This window comes from Bos taurus, chromosome X, assembly GCF_002263795.3.
Source record: "Bos taurus isolate L1 Dominette 01449 registration number 42190680 breed Hereford chromosome X, ARS-UCD2.0, whole genome shotgun sequence".
Classification (NCBI taxonomy): Eukaryota; Metazoa; Chordata; class Mammalia; order Artiodactyla; family Bovidae; genus Bos; species Bos taurus.
In genome coordinates, this window is record NC_037357.1 from 68487248 (window position 1) to 68502817 (window position 15570).

Genomic DNA, 15570 nt, shown 5'->3' on the forward strand with positions numbered 1-15570 from the left:
CTCCAGCTTCTATGAGGCTAATGTATACTGGACTAAAACCCCTGCCTTGATATTTGTCACTAAATACCAAATGGGCGTGCCTCGGTGTATAGCGCACCTGCTTTGGCAAGCACTGAAAGCAGGTATTCCTGGAGTCTTCTGACACTGACTCCTCCAAATGCTCATGAGGGGCCCCAGCTCCCAAACCTTTTTTGGGACTCCGGCCGGCAAGACTGCTCTGTTGACTTGCGAGGGCCTGCTGAGCATGTGTGAACAGCGCCGCGCATGCTCCGTGGAGCGCGCAGGTTTACCGAAGAGCTAGCAGAGGATTTTACTACGCATCTCCCGCCTTCCCTGCCCAGTAAGCCCCCTTCCCCTCTCTCCCAATCCCCACCACGCAATCCCTCGCACCTCCCCGCCTCCCCCTCCACAGCCCCCCCCCCCCCTCGCCCTTCCCCGCTTCACCCTAGGCTGGGGAATCTCCATTGACGTTTGGGTGACGCTGCCGTGCCCCCGCGGTCGGGAGTTCCAGGCGCCGCACAGGTAACGCCGCCGCTGCCGCCATATTGACAGAGCTGGGAGGGGGCCCGAGGGAGCGGGGAGATGGCGGCGGGGCGGCGGGGGGGAGTCACCGCCGAACGACTGTCGCGGCGTTGGCGGCAGTGGTGAGCACAAACCGAGCGGCAGCTCTTGGAGAGGCAGCACAGAGTTGTCTTCTCCGTGGGGAGCAGCAGCCTGCGGTGGCGACGACCCCTCGCTCCGAGTCTTTGAGGGACCCCACGGCGAAGGCAGCTGTCGCTGAAGGCGAGGCTGGGGATCCCGGCGGTGGCGGCGGCGCAGTGGCAGGCAGGCTCCAAAAACGGGATGCGCGGCCGCTCGGGCAGTTGGCAGCTCCTGTTCGAGTGCTCCTGAAGGGGCGATGCTACCGTTCGCTCCTCAAGACGAGCCCTGGGACCAAGAAATGGAGGTGTTTGGCGGCAGCGCAAGCAGCGTCGAGGTTAGTATGGTGGCCAAGAGGGGTTGGGGCCACCCCCTTCCTCCTCTGAAGACCGTTGCTGGGGGGCCCAGGGGAGAAGGGGCATGGGGCTGGGAAGCGAGGTGCCAGGCCAGGCCCCTGAGGCTGCGGGGCGGTGGACAACGCTCTGCCCGAACCGCGCTTTCTCTTGGGAGCCGGCGGGGATTGGGTGGCGGGCTCGGGAGTCAGGAGTAAGTGCAGCCCGGGCCGGGCTTGGCCTCGGGGGAGTATCTGCCTTGCGGGCCACGCCAGAGTTGTGACTAAGTTTCTTCACTTTTCGACCTGAAGTGGAACTGGGGGATACGCCAGGTGCCCGCGCCTGGCTCCACATGTTTCTCTTTCTCCGCTGCGCCAAGTGTGCTAGCTGCCAATTTGAGGGACAGCTGCTGACTCCAGCTCTCTATTTGAACACCGGGTGCTTTAGGAACCCAGCGCAACAGAAACAACAGAAACAGCAAGGTGACGAACTCTGGGGACATTTACACATAGGGATGAATGCTCCTTAGTTACTTTTCTCATTTCTTTGTGGCTTGTTGTGGTTCTTTGTAACAACCTAAATGGAGATTAACTGGAGGCAAGGTTTCTTTATCTACACTCAGGTGATGTTCTGCAGCCTCCTTGGCGGTCTCCTGAATTCTACCGCCCTCTTCCGCCCCTTCTCCCTTTGCCCAACTGCTGTCCCCGCCCCGTTGGTCAGTGAAAGAACAGGCAAAGTAAACTCCAGCCCTTATAAGAGGAATCTTTGGTAAGACAGCGAGGTTCAACCAAAATATTTTGGTTCGCCTCTCTTCCCGCTCTTCTTACTTCTGAAACTGTTCTGGTTAGGCTTTGGTCAGCTGTGCAGTGAGAACTCAGATGTGCACAGGTTCTTTGTTTTTTATTATTGTTGCTTTGTTGTTTTTGTTGTTACTGTTAGAAGCAGGCAGCGTTTAAAAACAAAAACAAGACTTTTGGGAAAGTCGGATGTTTTTCTGATAACCAATCAATTGACAGCCTGGTAGTACAGTAGAGGCCATCACGATGACAGATCTAAAATTTTGAAGGACAAATTGATTCACAGTAGGATTTTTTGAGGTAGGACTCGAAATCCTCCACATCTCTAGGTGCAGATTTGTCTTTTAAGTACTTCCTTCATCCTTAAAAATATACTTTGGACTGCTTTCTGTTTAATTTGTTCTTTTTCTTTTCAAATTTCCAACTGAGCTGGGGTTAAAATTACATGCCAGAATAACATTTAATAAGAAATGTAGTAGAAATATGGAAGAAGTCTAAAGTTGAACCCTCTCTATTTATGGGAATTATTTTACTAGTACACTAAGGAATTCCTAGATACATTGTAATATTCTACATCTCTTAAGAACAGGATAAATGAAGAGGGGTTTGTTTCTTCTTGGAATGTCTCATACTTGCAAGAATTTTCTAGAAGATTACTCAAGGGAAGAGGAATTTTGTTTAATTTGTGTATGTAATCTTTTGACTTATAGTTCTAGGCATCTGGTTTATAAGAACAGTTAAATGTTTGGATAAAAGGTTGGGATGGGAGGGGGGAACCATTCGCATGCTTGCTATTATTTTTGTTAACTTTGAATGTAGAAATGTTTTAAATTGTAATTACCACATATGGTTTTTTTTTTTTATTGTTTGCAGTATGTTTTAGGTATTATAGAGATTTAACAATGGGTCTCTCTACCTCAGCAATTTGGAAAAATACTGGAGTGGAAATTGTTAATCCCTATGAAGTAAAACGAAAGGTGAAGGTAATGTGGTAAAGAGAGTATTTCTGCCTTCTTTGTCTAAAACAGTTACAATTGGTTAGATTTAACCCTGCAAGTGATTTAATTGAACTTTTTTCTAAAACAAATATTCTGGGTGAAAACTAACCACTACATCTGACCTGCTTAGACCTGTTTAGTACTCAGAAAGGTTATGTTTTTGTTGTTGTTGTTGTTATTGATGTTTGTTTATAATGGCTTTCTTTTGATAAGGAGACACTTTTACTTCCCAGAATTTATATTTATTTTAATTACATGTTTGTTGATGTTGGCTTTGGAAATGTTAACTGTTGAATGTGAGCTTTGCAGCCCTCAATCATGATAGTTTTTAGGACTAAGGGTGCTTTCATTGTAGAATGTATTTTTTGAATATGTGTTGAAATCCTTAAAGAAAATGTAAGTACGAATCTGTTAACTTTAATGTTAAAGGAAACTTTAATGTCTATTTCTGTCTATGTTAAATCCTGATAAAATTAAAGATTGTATACACTATCATATTTTGTGGAATCTTTTTCAATATCTTTTGCTGTCTTGTTTCATAGGCAGTTGTTAACCTTTGAATTATCATTCAGAAGTGTGATAATTGGTTGTTTAGCCTCTTAACATGTTTTTGCACAGGAAAAAAATTATTAAGGATAGTTATGTTTTTATACCAGTGCACAGTAACGAGGTATAATGATGAAGAGTCTAATCACTGTAACATCGTTCAATGGGAAATGTGTCAGAAGTTTCAAACAAGAATTCGATTGGTTCCAGTGAGAGGTGGAGAATGGGCCTGAAAGGGAAGCATCAGCTCTATTGGCTCCTGAGAAATAGGGTTCTTGGGAGAGGGGAAAATAGGATAAGCAAGAAGCTTTGGTTGTGAGAGCTCTTGCAGGGACTGTCTCAATTAGGTCTATTGGGAATAGGGACTTCAAAGGATATTATCCTTCGGGCAGCCATAATTTTAGCTATTGCCTGAATTCTGTCAGCATCAGGGAAGAGATATGATGATGAAAAGCCTAATCACTGTAAAATTGTCCTGTGGGAAAATGTGTCAGAGGTTTCAAGTAAGAATTAGGAGGTGTGATGGCTGTTGGTCATTCCTGGACAAAGGTCATTAAGAATAGCCTCTTTTAGTAGTAAAGTGGACTTTTCATGAAGTAGTGCCAATGTACACAGTTTGTGCATTTTGTGTTTTGGTGATAGAGTACTTGATTCCTGATGGAGTTTGTTATAGAATTTTCAAATTGTATATTCTATCACCATATTATATTAAATATTTATTGGTACTTTTATATTATTTTTTAGCATACTGCTTTTGTTTAAGGAAGTTAGTTTTGAAAGTAATACAATTCATTGCTAAAACAGTTTGGGGCTAAAGCCACTGACTCTAAAAATTTAACTAGGACATCAGATACATGGCAGATTGGGAAAAACTGCTAATTTTAATTAATTTCATGAGACCCTGTAGTAATAGAGGAAAGAATGTGGGCTTTGGAGGCCAGTTTAATCTAGGTTCCAATTTCACATCCAACTTACACTAGCTCCACTGCAAGTTACCTAACCTCTCTGAGCTTCAGTTTCTTCATCTCTAAATGGGAGAAGAACTGTCTTCAAGAGTTGTTATATAAAAACTAAATACTAAATACCTTGCTGTGTTTAATTCCTTAGCAAAATGATTTGCACATAGTATGTATCCAGTTCCTTCTCTTTCCCCACAGTCAACTCTTTTTTTCTGCCCCTAAATTCTGAATTATTGTCAACTATATTAAAACCTTGGGATTTAGATAGCCATGGTCATAGCTCCAGTTTTCCTTATTACTAGTGGTTTTTTCATAAGATCTCCTTCTTAGGTCATTTCATTTAAGTATATTGATCACATTTGTAATGATAGGATAATTAAGGATGAAATATGAAGTTATATTTAGAAACACTTTGGGGGATAAGGAGAGGCAAATGATTTGTTATAACTAGCTAATGAGATGTTTCATTGACATTTTTCCTATTTTGAACTTTTGTCATGGTAGGAATTGGTTCAGTTCATGAAGTGTTTATTGGGTACAAGGCAGTCAATATATAGCATTGTAATGTGAAATGTCTAAAGATATACCATCCTGAATCCCACCCCAACCCCATGGGTTTACATTCAGGTGGACAAGATAGTCATATGCAGAAACTGCTATTATACAAGTTACAAGACCATCAACAATGAGGTGGCTGTGGTGGTGGTTTAGGGAATAGATTTAGTAAGGCATTGTGAAAGAGGTGGAATTTGAGCAGGGCATTGGAGAGTGGATGATATTTTCACAGATTAAAGGAGCCTATTTCTGGTGGATGAGGGCAGTGTAAGCAAAGGCATGGATGTGTTCTTGGAGGAAGGAGGAGTATGATTTGCTAGGATATAAGTCTATGATGTGAGAATGGGAATACAGTGTGATATGAGGTATTCATCTAAAGGTAGTCAAGGCCCAGATTGTATGAGGCTTTTAAAGCTAGTTTAAAGGTTTTCAGTGTTCTGTAAATGGGAGCTACTGAAGATTTTTGAGATCATGAATGACATGACCAGATCTGTGCTGGCAATAGCTGATGGCAGCGTGTAGAATGGATTGAAGTTGGGGAGAGACTGAGGGTGGGGAATTTTAATCAGTGAAAGTAATAGTGAGTTTTTTTTTAACAAAGACAGAAGGCAGTAGAAAGGAGAAGACTGAGGGAGAGACCTTGAAGAGTTAAAATAGTTTAACAGATGATCAGATATTAGGGAGTAAGAGAAATTAGAAGTATTGTGGTAGGACTTAATTCAATATAACAGATATTTAATGCATGCTTGCCAGTAAAAATGTCTATGTTAGCCGCTACTGCTACTGCTGCTAAGTCGCTTCAGTCATGTCTGACTGTGTGCGACCCCATAGATGGAAGCCCACCAGGCTCCCCCGTCCTTGGGATTCTCCAGGCAAGAACACTGGAGTGGGTTGCCATTTCTTTCTCCAATGCATGAAAGTGAAAAGTGAAAGTGAAGTCGCTCAGTTGTGTCTGACTCTTCACGACCCCATTGACTGCAGCCTACCAGGCTCCTCCGTCCATGGGATTTTCCAGGCAAGAGTACTGGAGTGGAGTGTCATTGCCTTCTCCGATGTTAGCCACTAGACTAGTATAAAGATAAATATTTGCAGCGTAGGGAGATAGAAAGCTAAAACAACAGTGGCCCAGTAGTGTCTTAAACTAGAGCAAACCACTCTATAAAGATTTCTGGCTATGCTTGGCATGCTTAAAATCTTTACTTCTAAAGGTGAATACACTTATTACTAGCTGAAAAGTTTTTCAGTGCTTTTAAATTAGTGCTTTAGCCTGAAATTTTTGCTTTATCAGTATTCATCTTAAATAGCAGCCCATGAGTGCAGAGGGCTGTGCTGAAAATAGTGACTGGTGCTTTTTTCTAGAATGCAATAAAGAGAACAGGGATATCTGTTTTTCTTATATACTCTCACCAGGTTTATTTGGACTAGAAGGAGGGGAGTGGCCAACAGGGCCCTGACCCCAGCCCACCACTAATGCCTTCCCAGTTTTTCCAAGACTATCTTACTTTAAGCCAGTCTGGTCTGGAAATATTCAGGCCAGTTCCTTCAGGGCAGAGCCTCTGTATTTCCCTACCTTGATTTTTTTCTTCAAGAGAGGTAATCATTACCTCACCATTCCAAAATAAGGCCTGACTTGGTTCTATTGCTTTGTCCGGCCATATTGTTTCAGTACCACCCCTTTTAGTCTCTCTCATGTATAATTTTGAGAGGGAAATATAAGATTTTTTTTCCTGTTATTGTAATTTCTCTCTTGGTGGATGCTGTCATTATCTTTAGCCAGCAGTTCTCAAAGTCTGGTAAGTACTTGGAATCTTGAGGTCTTAACTTTTAGTACTTTGTCAAAATTTGCTGTATAATGTTTATACATTTATGTGATTTCCAAAGATAATTTACTGTTCTTGATGATGGTTTTATTTTCTTTGTCTATATTTTCTTTTGGTTTGTTTTTAGGTGGAAAGAGAGTTGAAAAGAAAAGAGATTTATTTTATTTTTGGCTCCATTGAGTCTTCTTTGCTGCTTGTGGGCTTTCTCCAGTTGCTGTGAGTCGGGGCTACTCTCTAGTTGTGGTACTCAGGCTTCTCACTGCAGTGGCTTCTTTTGTTGTAGAGCACTGGCTGTAGGTGTGCGGGCTTCAGTTGTTGCAGCTCGTGAGCTCTAGAGCACAGGCTCAGTTGCTCCTCAATGACATGTGGGACCCTTCCAGACCAGGGGTTGAACCCACATTTCCTGCATTTGCAGGCAGATTCCTAACCACTGGACCACCAGGGAGGTCCCAGGAGAGAGATTTAGAGCTAAGTTTGAACTGGCTTTTGTAGATAATAGAGATGTGTTCTGAATTGCCCTGGAGGCATTCTAAGCAACTGATTTTGCTGCTAGATTTTAACTCTTATCTGTACATTTGAAGTAGGTCCTGCTGTGTGTGTGTGTGTGTATGTGTGTGTGTGTGTGTGTGTGTTGGTATGTGAGGGAGAGAGAAAGAGATTGAGAGGGAATTCCTTGCTTCCATTTCACAAAGTATTTCGATGGTTTATAGGAGATAAGAGCCAATAAAAATTATTTTGATATTCAGGATAAGAGGAAACAGCATAGCAGGTATATGGAAAGGATGGAGGATGGGGTTGGAGGGTGAGCTAGAACACAGATAAGATGCTCTAAAGGTCTGCTACATATTTAAAATATAGTTTAATTTCAAATTTGTCCTCGATTTCCATGGGCTGGTAGTTTTTAGTTCTGATCGTACAGTGGATGGAGCTTCCCTGGTGGCTCAGTGGTAAAAAATACACCTGCCAATGCAGGAAACACAGGTTCAATCCCTGGGTCAGGAAGATCCCCTGGAGAAGGAAATGGCAACCCACTCCAATATTGTTGCCTGGGAAATCCCATGGACAGAGGAACTTGGTGGGCTACAATCCATGGGGTCTCAAAAGAGTTGGATACGACTTAGTGACTAAATAACAACAGCATAGATCAGAGATATCTGGGAATTAAAAAAAAATTTCCATGATGGTGCCTAACTCACAGAGATTCATATTTAACTAATCTGGTGAGTGTCTGGGCATCATTTCCTAGGTGATTGTGATGTACAGCTAATGATAAAGAGCCACAGCTCTATGCCAAAAGGAAAAACAGTCATGTAGTTCTCATTATCCAACAGGAAAAAAAGCGTCTGTCAATTCCTAAGCCAGCAATTAGCTGTAAAATAAATCTTCTGTGAGTTATGTGTTTTGTATGTTTTATTCTGTTGTTCTAAGATATGATGGGAGCAGAGGAAGTATTTGAAGTATCTTGTATACTCTTTCTGTGTAGATTTGAGGAATTTCCTTTTCTATAAAAGAAAAAAAAGTTTAGTGACCTGTTTTAACCTTATAATTTGGAAGCTAAGTAATCTGCATACCTTACTACTAGCTAAGGGGATAGTGACGCCATTGTGAATAAAATATCCCTTCACTAACAAAAATTTCAAAGGCCACAAATAATTATTCTTACTATGGGACCTATCTCTCTTTCCTGTAAAGTGGTTGGGGACAGACTTTAAGAGGATATGTAGTAGTATTAGCACCTAATGTAAATTTTTTAGTCAAAAAGACGTTGGAATCCATTCCATCTTAAATGTATCTCTTAAGGGAAAAAGAAACAACATTTATTATCTCTTCAGTTTTACTAACTCTTCAAACCAGTTTGGTATGAAAAGGTGTATCTTTTTAACAGATGAGAAAGACAAAAATCAGTGGAAGGCACAGTTGGAATTTGAACTGAGAGAATTTTAAATTCATGTTTTTCCATGTATACATTGTTGTCCCCCTTATAAAGATTATATTGAAGATGAGAAGACATAGACAAGTTGTTGACAACCATATCAGATCAGTAAATCAGAACTGCTGATTGAATAGCTATATTTCCTCAAAATAAAGGTCAATAAATTCCAAGAAGGTTTTTTTTGTAGACATAGACAGGTTAATTCTCAATTTCATATATAAAAGCATAGGACTTACAGTATCTAAAACAGTTTTGGAAAAACTAAAATGCAAGAAATCACTCAATATAGGGTTGCAAGGCAGTAACAACAAATTAAAGCAGTGTGGTATTGGAAGAATAAACATATAGATCAGTGGAACAGAATAGGGAATTCAGAAATAGTCCACTCAAATAGGCTCAACTGATTTCTGAGAAAAGTGCAGAAGCAGAATAAAGGTCTTCAGTTTCCTTGTATATAAAATGGAAATTAATGTGTTTATCTCTGATTATTTTGAGAAGTAAATAAAATAATTGTTCTTTGCATATACTATCTGACAAGAATAATAAAGTTATTGTCGTTTTTAATAAAATAACATTTAGGTGTCTTACACAAAGGACTTCTTTTACTCTGATAAATAACTCAATGGAAAATTTAAACTTGTTTCACATTCCCCAAGGTTGTATTTTAATGAAATTACAAGGACCTCATATCTCTAAGAAATTAATACGGTGAGAATCGCTACTAAAGAATACCATGTATGTACACATGCCATGTAAAAATGTGTGTTCATCTGTAGTATCTTTTGAAAGTAAAATTTTCCAAAGCATATGTTATAGTTTGCATTAGACTGACCAGATGACCAGTGTCTTAGCATGGGGAACATTTTGGAGCTATTTAGAATCATTAAAGTCATTAGCTCTGATTTCAACCAAGGAGAGTAAACAAATTCCTGCCTGAACAGTAACCGGGGAAGCTGCTTTACTGTCATTGGACCAAAGTTTTAAAATGTTCCACAGATACCTTCTAATGTACATATAATATTGATATGCTTAGTTCAACTCATAGTAACCTATCATTTGCACAACTACCAGCCCTTTTAAAAACATGATGATACTCAGATTAGTTTTAATTGGTTCTAAATGTTATTTTGCATTTATTCAGCAAATGATCATTAAATGCCTGCATGTGTAGATTGCTGTGTTAGTTACTAGATATAATTCATTTGCTTATTGTTCTGGGTTTATACCTTGAAAGCTGAAAACCAATTAACTGTATATCTGCCCATTCTTCATAATCACAAGGAAATGTCGGAAGGGACAGTATATTATATCACAACAACCAGCAAATTTAGGCTGATAGAAAACTTTTTAAAACTTTATTTTTTTCTGGGATAGTAAGGAAAGTTATGACCAACCTAGATAGCATATTCAAAAGCAGAGACATTACTTTGCCAACAAAGGTCCATCTAGTCAAGGCTATGGTTTTTCCTGTGGTCATGTATGGATGTGAGAGTTGGACTGTGAAGAAGGCTGAGTGCCAAAGAATTGATGCTTTTGAACTGTGGTGTTGGAGAAGACTCTTGAGAGTCCCTTGGACTGCAAGGAGATCCAACCAGTCCATTCTGAAGGAGATCAGCCCTGGGATTTCTTTGGAAGGACTGATGCGAAAGCTGAAACTCCAGTACTTTGGCTACCTCATGCAAAGAGTTGACTCATTGGAAAAGACTCTGATGCTGGGAGGGATTGGGGGCAGTAGGAGAAGGGGACGACAGAGGATGAGATGGCTGGATGGCATCACTGACTCGATGGACATGAGTCTGAGTGAACTCCGGGAGTTGGTGATGGACAGGGAGGTCTGGCGTGCTGCTATTCATGGGGTCGCAAAGAGTCGGACACGACTGAGCGACTGAACTGAACTGAATGTTCTAATTCCATAGTCCTGTGAAATTACTCACAAGTTCACTGATAACTCCTTCTCCTTTGCTTTTCAAAAATATTGGTAGTTTTAAAAAATAGTAATAGATTTCCTCCTATTCAAATCAGCTATCAAGAGTAGAGCCTCAGTATATATGGGAATTCTATTTGAGTCTTATTTTTGCTTTGGGTACCTCTCCTTACTCCTGGCATTAGATTATGGCAGTTAAAGAGGATTATTCTTTGGAGGCATGTGTCCCTTTTGCTTTTATTTAGTGCTCTTCTACAGTCATTTTTGCTGCATGGGAAAGGAAACATTTTTCCTAATGCGTTGCCTTTGAACTGGGGTCTCTTAGTTCTTGACGTTGAAATAATTCAGAGTCTACAGGTTGATTTTCTGGGTTAACAAGTTATCCTTCAAGTTACTAGTGTTTGATTTTGTGTATTTCACCTCTAACTTTTCTGAGGTGTATACTAAAACAACTAGTAAAATTTTGAAATTACGTTTATCCTCATTATTTTCATAGCGAGATTGTTCAGAAGCTGGATAGCAACATCAGTAATACCTTATGTGACCAATTTTAACATACTGTACATTACATGTAAGCAGTCTCTGGGAAGCATGGGTTTGTCTAGATAGCAATAGGGCTGACTTCAGCCTTTTTATTTAAACTATTGGGCTCTATGTTGCAGAAAGATTATTAAGAGGGCCATGGCATGAATGTTTTTCTAGAAATAATGTCTCTGAAGATTTAGAGTGATCTTGAATTAGGGTATTACTTTGAAGACTGATTCTAATTGAATAAACTTAGTAACTTAAGAGTCATTATCTCTTTTTAATTTGAGAGGAACAGAAATGTCATCATCATTGTTTCAGATTTTACATTTTTAGATTCTATGTTTTAAAAAGTAGTGTACTTGACTTTATTTGTTTTAAATACTTGTAACAGTATGGCACAAGTGAAAGATTGAAAAAGATTTGGGTGAATAATGCGAGTTCCAAAAAGTGAACTAAGTATTCATTAGTCTGTTATTAGAGTTAACAGCATCTAAAAATCTAGCATACTCTTCTTCCTGCCTTCAGGGAGATGGCAAGTTTCTGCTAGTAAAATTATTGGTTTCAAAAAGCATGGAAAATAATCTATTCTGCTGGCATTTTTTTTTTTTTTAATTTACAAGGATACAGGAACATTGGAGTACAAGTAAATTGAAAATACAGCTTGAGTGTTATGAAATTGTGAACATAATCAGGGGAAAGCAATATTCTGTGTGTACTGCAGCAGTTATAGGCCCATAGTATAGATAATTTTAGTTTGTTCTTTCTTTGTTAGGCCAGCTTGGTTTAGTTCAGTTGCTCAGTCGTATCTGACCCTTTGCAACCACATGGACTGTAGCACTCCAGGCTTCCCTGTCCATCACCAACTGTCGAAGGCTGCTCAAATTCATGTCCATTGTGTCAGTGATGCCATCCAACCATCTCATCCTCTGTCATCCCCTTCTCCCACCTTCAGTCTTTCCCAGCATCAGGATCTTTTCCAATAAGTTGGTGCTTCCCATCATGTGGCCAAAGTATTGGAGTTTCAGTTTTAGCATCAGTCCTTCAAGTGAATACTCAGGACTGATTTCCCTTAGGATGGACTGGTTGGATCTCCTGGCAGTCTCCTCCAACACCACAGTTGAAAAGCATCAATTTTTCGGTGCTCAGCTTTCTTTATAGTCCAACTCTCACATCCATACGTGACTACTGGAAAAACCATAGCTTTGACTAGACAGACCTTTCTTGGCAAAGTAATGTCTCTGCTTTTTAATATGCTGTTTAGGTTGGTCATAGCTTTTCTTCCAAGGAGCAAGCGTCTTTTAATTTCATGACTGCAGCCACCATCTGCAGTGGTTTTGGAACACATGAAAATCAAGTCTGCCACTGTTTCCATTGTTTCCCCATCTATTTGCCATGAAGTGATGGGACCAGATGCCATGATCTTAGTTTTCTGAATGTTAAGCTTTAAGCCAAAATTTTCACTCTCCTCTTTCACTTTCATCAAGAGGCTCTTTAGTTCTCCCTTTCTGCCATAAGGGTGGTGTCATCTGCATATCTGAGATTATTGATATTTTTCCCTGCAAACTTGATTCCAGCTTGTGCTTCATCCAGCCAAGTGTTTCTCATGATGTACTCTGCATATAAGTTAAATAAGCAGGGTGACGATATACAGCCTTGACGTACTCCTTTTCGTATTTGGAACCAGTCTGTTGTTCCATGTCCAGTTCTAACTGTTGCTTCCTGACCTGCATACAGGTTTCTGAAGATTCAGGTCAGGTGGTCTGGTATTCCCATCTCTTGAAGAATTTTCCACAGTGTATTGTGATCCACACAGTCAAAGACTTTGGCATAGTCAATAAAGCAGAAATAGATGTTTTTCTGGAATTCTCTTGCTTTTTTGATGATCCAGCAGATGCTGGCAGTTTGGTCGCTGGTTCTTCTGCCATTTCTAAAACCAGCTTGAACATCTGGAAGTTCACAGTTCACGTATTACTGAAGCTGGGCTTGGAGAATTTTGAGCACTACTTCACTAGCATGTGAGATGAGTGCAATTGTGAGGTAGTTTGAGCATTCTTTGGAATTGCCTTTCTTTGGGATTGGAATGAAAACTGACATTTTCCATTCCTGTGGCCACTGCTGAGTTTTCCAGGTTTGCTGGCATATTGAGTGCAGCACATACACAGCATCATCTTTTAGGATTTGAAATAGCTCAACTGGAATTCCATCACCTCCAGTAGCTTTGTTCATAGTGATGCTTCCTAAGGCCCACTTGACTTCACATTCCAGGATGTCTGGCTCTAGGTGAGTGACCACGACATCGTGGTTATCTGGGTCATGAAGATCTTTTTTGTATAGTTCTTCTGGGTATTCTTGCCACCTCTTCTTAATATCCTGCTTCTGTTTGGTCCCTACCATTTCTGTCCTTTACTGAGCCCATCTTTGCATGAAATAGTGCCTTGGTATCTCTAATTTTCTTGAAGAGATCTCTAGTTCTTCCCATTCTATTGTTTTCCTCTATTTCTTCACACTGGTCACTGAGGAAGGCTTTCTTATCTCTCCTTGCTGTTCTTTGGAACACTGCATTCAGTCGTGTATATCTTTCCTTTTCTCCTTTGCCTTGCGCTTCTTTTCTTTTCCAGTCCTTTAAAATGTTAAAAAAATTGCCTGTGTGTCACCGTTTAGACAAATGGTTTTAGAATGTCATTTACAAAGTTGTTTGTACTAATCTCCTGACAAAATTTAGGGTTAGGAGTCTAACTGTAAAAAATAAAAAAGAAAATTTGAAGTAAATCCCATGAAATATTTGAAGTATTAAGAATTTACAAAGACTTATTTTGAAAAATATCTTATGAATGACCCAAGCTGTGTATTTTTCAAATGATTTTGAAAGAATTGAATTTCTATTGGCTGTTAGAATTTAAAATTGTCAGAAATCATAAGTAGGATGACTACTGCAAATACTTTATGAAATTAAGTTTCAAAGTTTTTAAATGTTTCAAGTAAGAATATAAATAAAATATAAGGAAAATCTCTGGTAGTTACTACTGAAATTATTTTTTACATTTAATTCATTGAGATTATAAATTCAGTCATTCCATTCCACAAATTTTTCCAGGATTAATTATGTTCTGGATAATATGCTAGATACTGGGGTTATAAAGAATAAAATAAAATTAAATTAAATTAAAAAAGAAAAGAAAGAAACCTAAAAAAAAAAAAAAAAGAATCATAAGACATGATCCTTTTCCTCAGGGAGCTTACAGTGTGATTGAGGGATGGAACAGATATTTAATATGTAAGACAGTGTTTATGGATAGAAGTCTGTGTCTGTTAAGTTAGAAGAAATAGAAAGGAAGATATAACATTGAGTTTCGATAAAGATGAGCTGATGTTCAAAAACACAGGTAACCTGAAATGGTAAATACTTCAAAGATGATTCATACTTAAATTGGACTCTGTTTTTTATACTTTGATTTGAACATGAGTGTGTTTTAACAGCTAATTTACTTTAGAGCAGAGTCTCTTGTGGCTGCCTGCATGCTCAGTCGTGTCCAACTCTGCGACTCCATGGACTGTAGCCCGCCATGTTCCTCTGTCCATGGGATTTCCCAGGCAAGAATACTGGAGTGGGTTGCCATTTCCTTCTGCAGGGGATCTTCCCAACCCAGGGTTTGAACCCACGTTTTTGCATGTCTTACATTGGTAGGTGGATTCTTTATGACTGTGCCCACTTGGGAAGCCCAGCAGAGTCTCATCATTGTTTTTAAATACCTGACGAATAGAGTAACTTAGAGGCAGTATACTCTTGCTTATCCTGAGAATCTCTTTAAAAGGTAACTCTTTAAGGGGAATTCCCTGGAGGTCCAGTGGTTAAAGCTGTGCTTTTGATCCTTGATCAGAGAACTAAGATCCCACAGGCCTGTGCGGTGTGGCCACACACACACACAAGTATCTGAACAGATATATTGAAACAGAATTCAGTTCAGTTCAGTTGCTCAGTCGTGTCGTTCTCTTTGCGACCCCATGGACTGGAACTTGCCAGGCTTCTCTGTCCATCACCAGCTCTCAGAGCTTGCTCAGACTCATGTCCATCTAGTTGGTGATGCCTTCCAACCATCTCATTCCCTGTTGTCCCCTTCTCCTCCTGCCTTCAATCTTTCCCAGCATCAGGGTCTTTTCAAATGAGTCAGTTCTTCACATGAGGTGGCCAAAGTATTGGAGTTTCAGCTTCAACATCAGTCCTTCCAATGAATATTCAGGACTGATTTTCTTTAGGATGGACTGGTTGGATCTCCTTGCAGTCCAAGGGACTCTCAAGAGTCTTCTCCAGCACCACAGTTCAAAAGCATCAATTCTTCAGCACTCAGCTTTGTTTATAGTCCAACTCTCACATCCATACATGACTACTGGAAAAACCATAGCCTTGACTATTTGGACCTTTGTCTGCAAAGTACTGTCTCTGCTTTTTAATATGCTGTCTAGTTTGGTCATAGCTTTTCTTCCAAGGAACAAGCGTCTTTTAATTTCATGGCTGCAGCTACCATTTGCAGTGGTTTTGGA

At 40.0% G+C, this 15570-nt stretch overlaps 1 protein-coding gene across 21 annotated transcripts in view; it reads left to right on the top strand.

The window, feature by feature from the left end:
- Positions 1-271: 271 nt before the first annotated feature.
- RPS6KA6 (ribosomal protein S6 kinase A6) overlaps positions 272-15570 on the top strand; it is a 200789-nt gene continuing 185490 nt past the window's right edge. For 9 of the 21 annotated variants that reach the window (XR_003033392.2, XR_816881.4, XM_059883445.1 and 6 more), the window contains exons 1-3: positions 1361-1739; positions 2358-2455; positions 2642-2751. Coding sequence is in view for 18 of the 21 variants with exons in the window: in XM_059883445.1 (XP_059739428.1) it covers positions 1552-1739; positions 2358-2455; positions 2642-2751 (396 nt within the window). In the remaining 3 variants the exon portion in view is untranslated. Of the gene's footprint in view, positions 523-542; positions 977-1282; positions 1740-2352; positions 2456-2641; positions 2752-6773; positions 6863-15570 lie in introns of those variants that run through there. The other 12 variants (XM_005227924.5, XM_015461603.3, XM_005227922.5 and 9 more) reach the window with 11 other exon arrangements.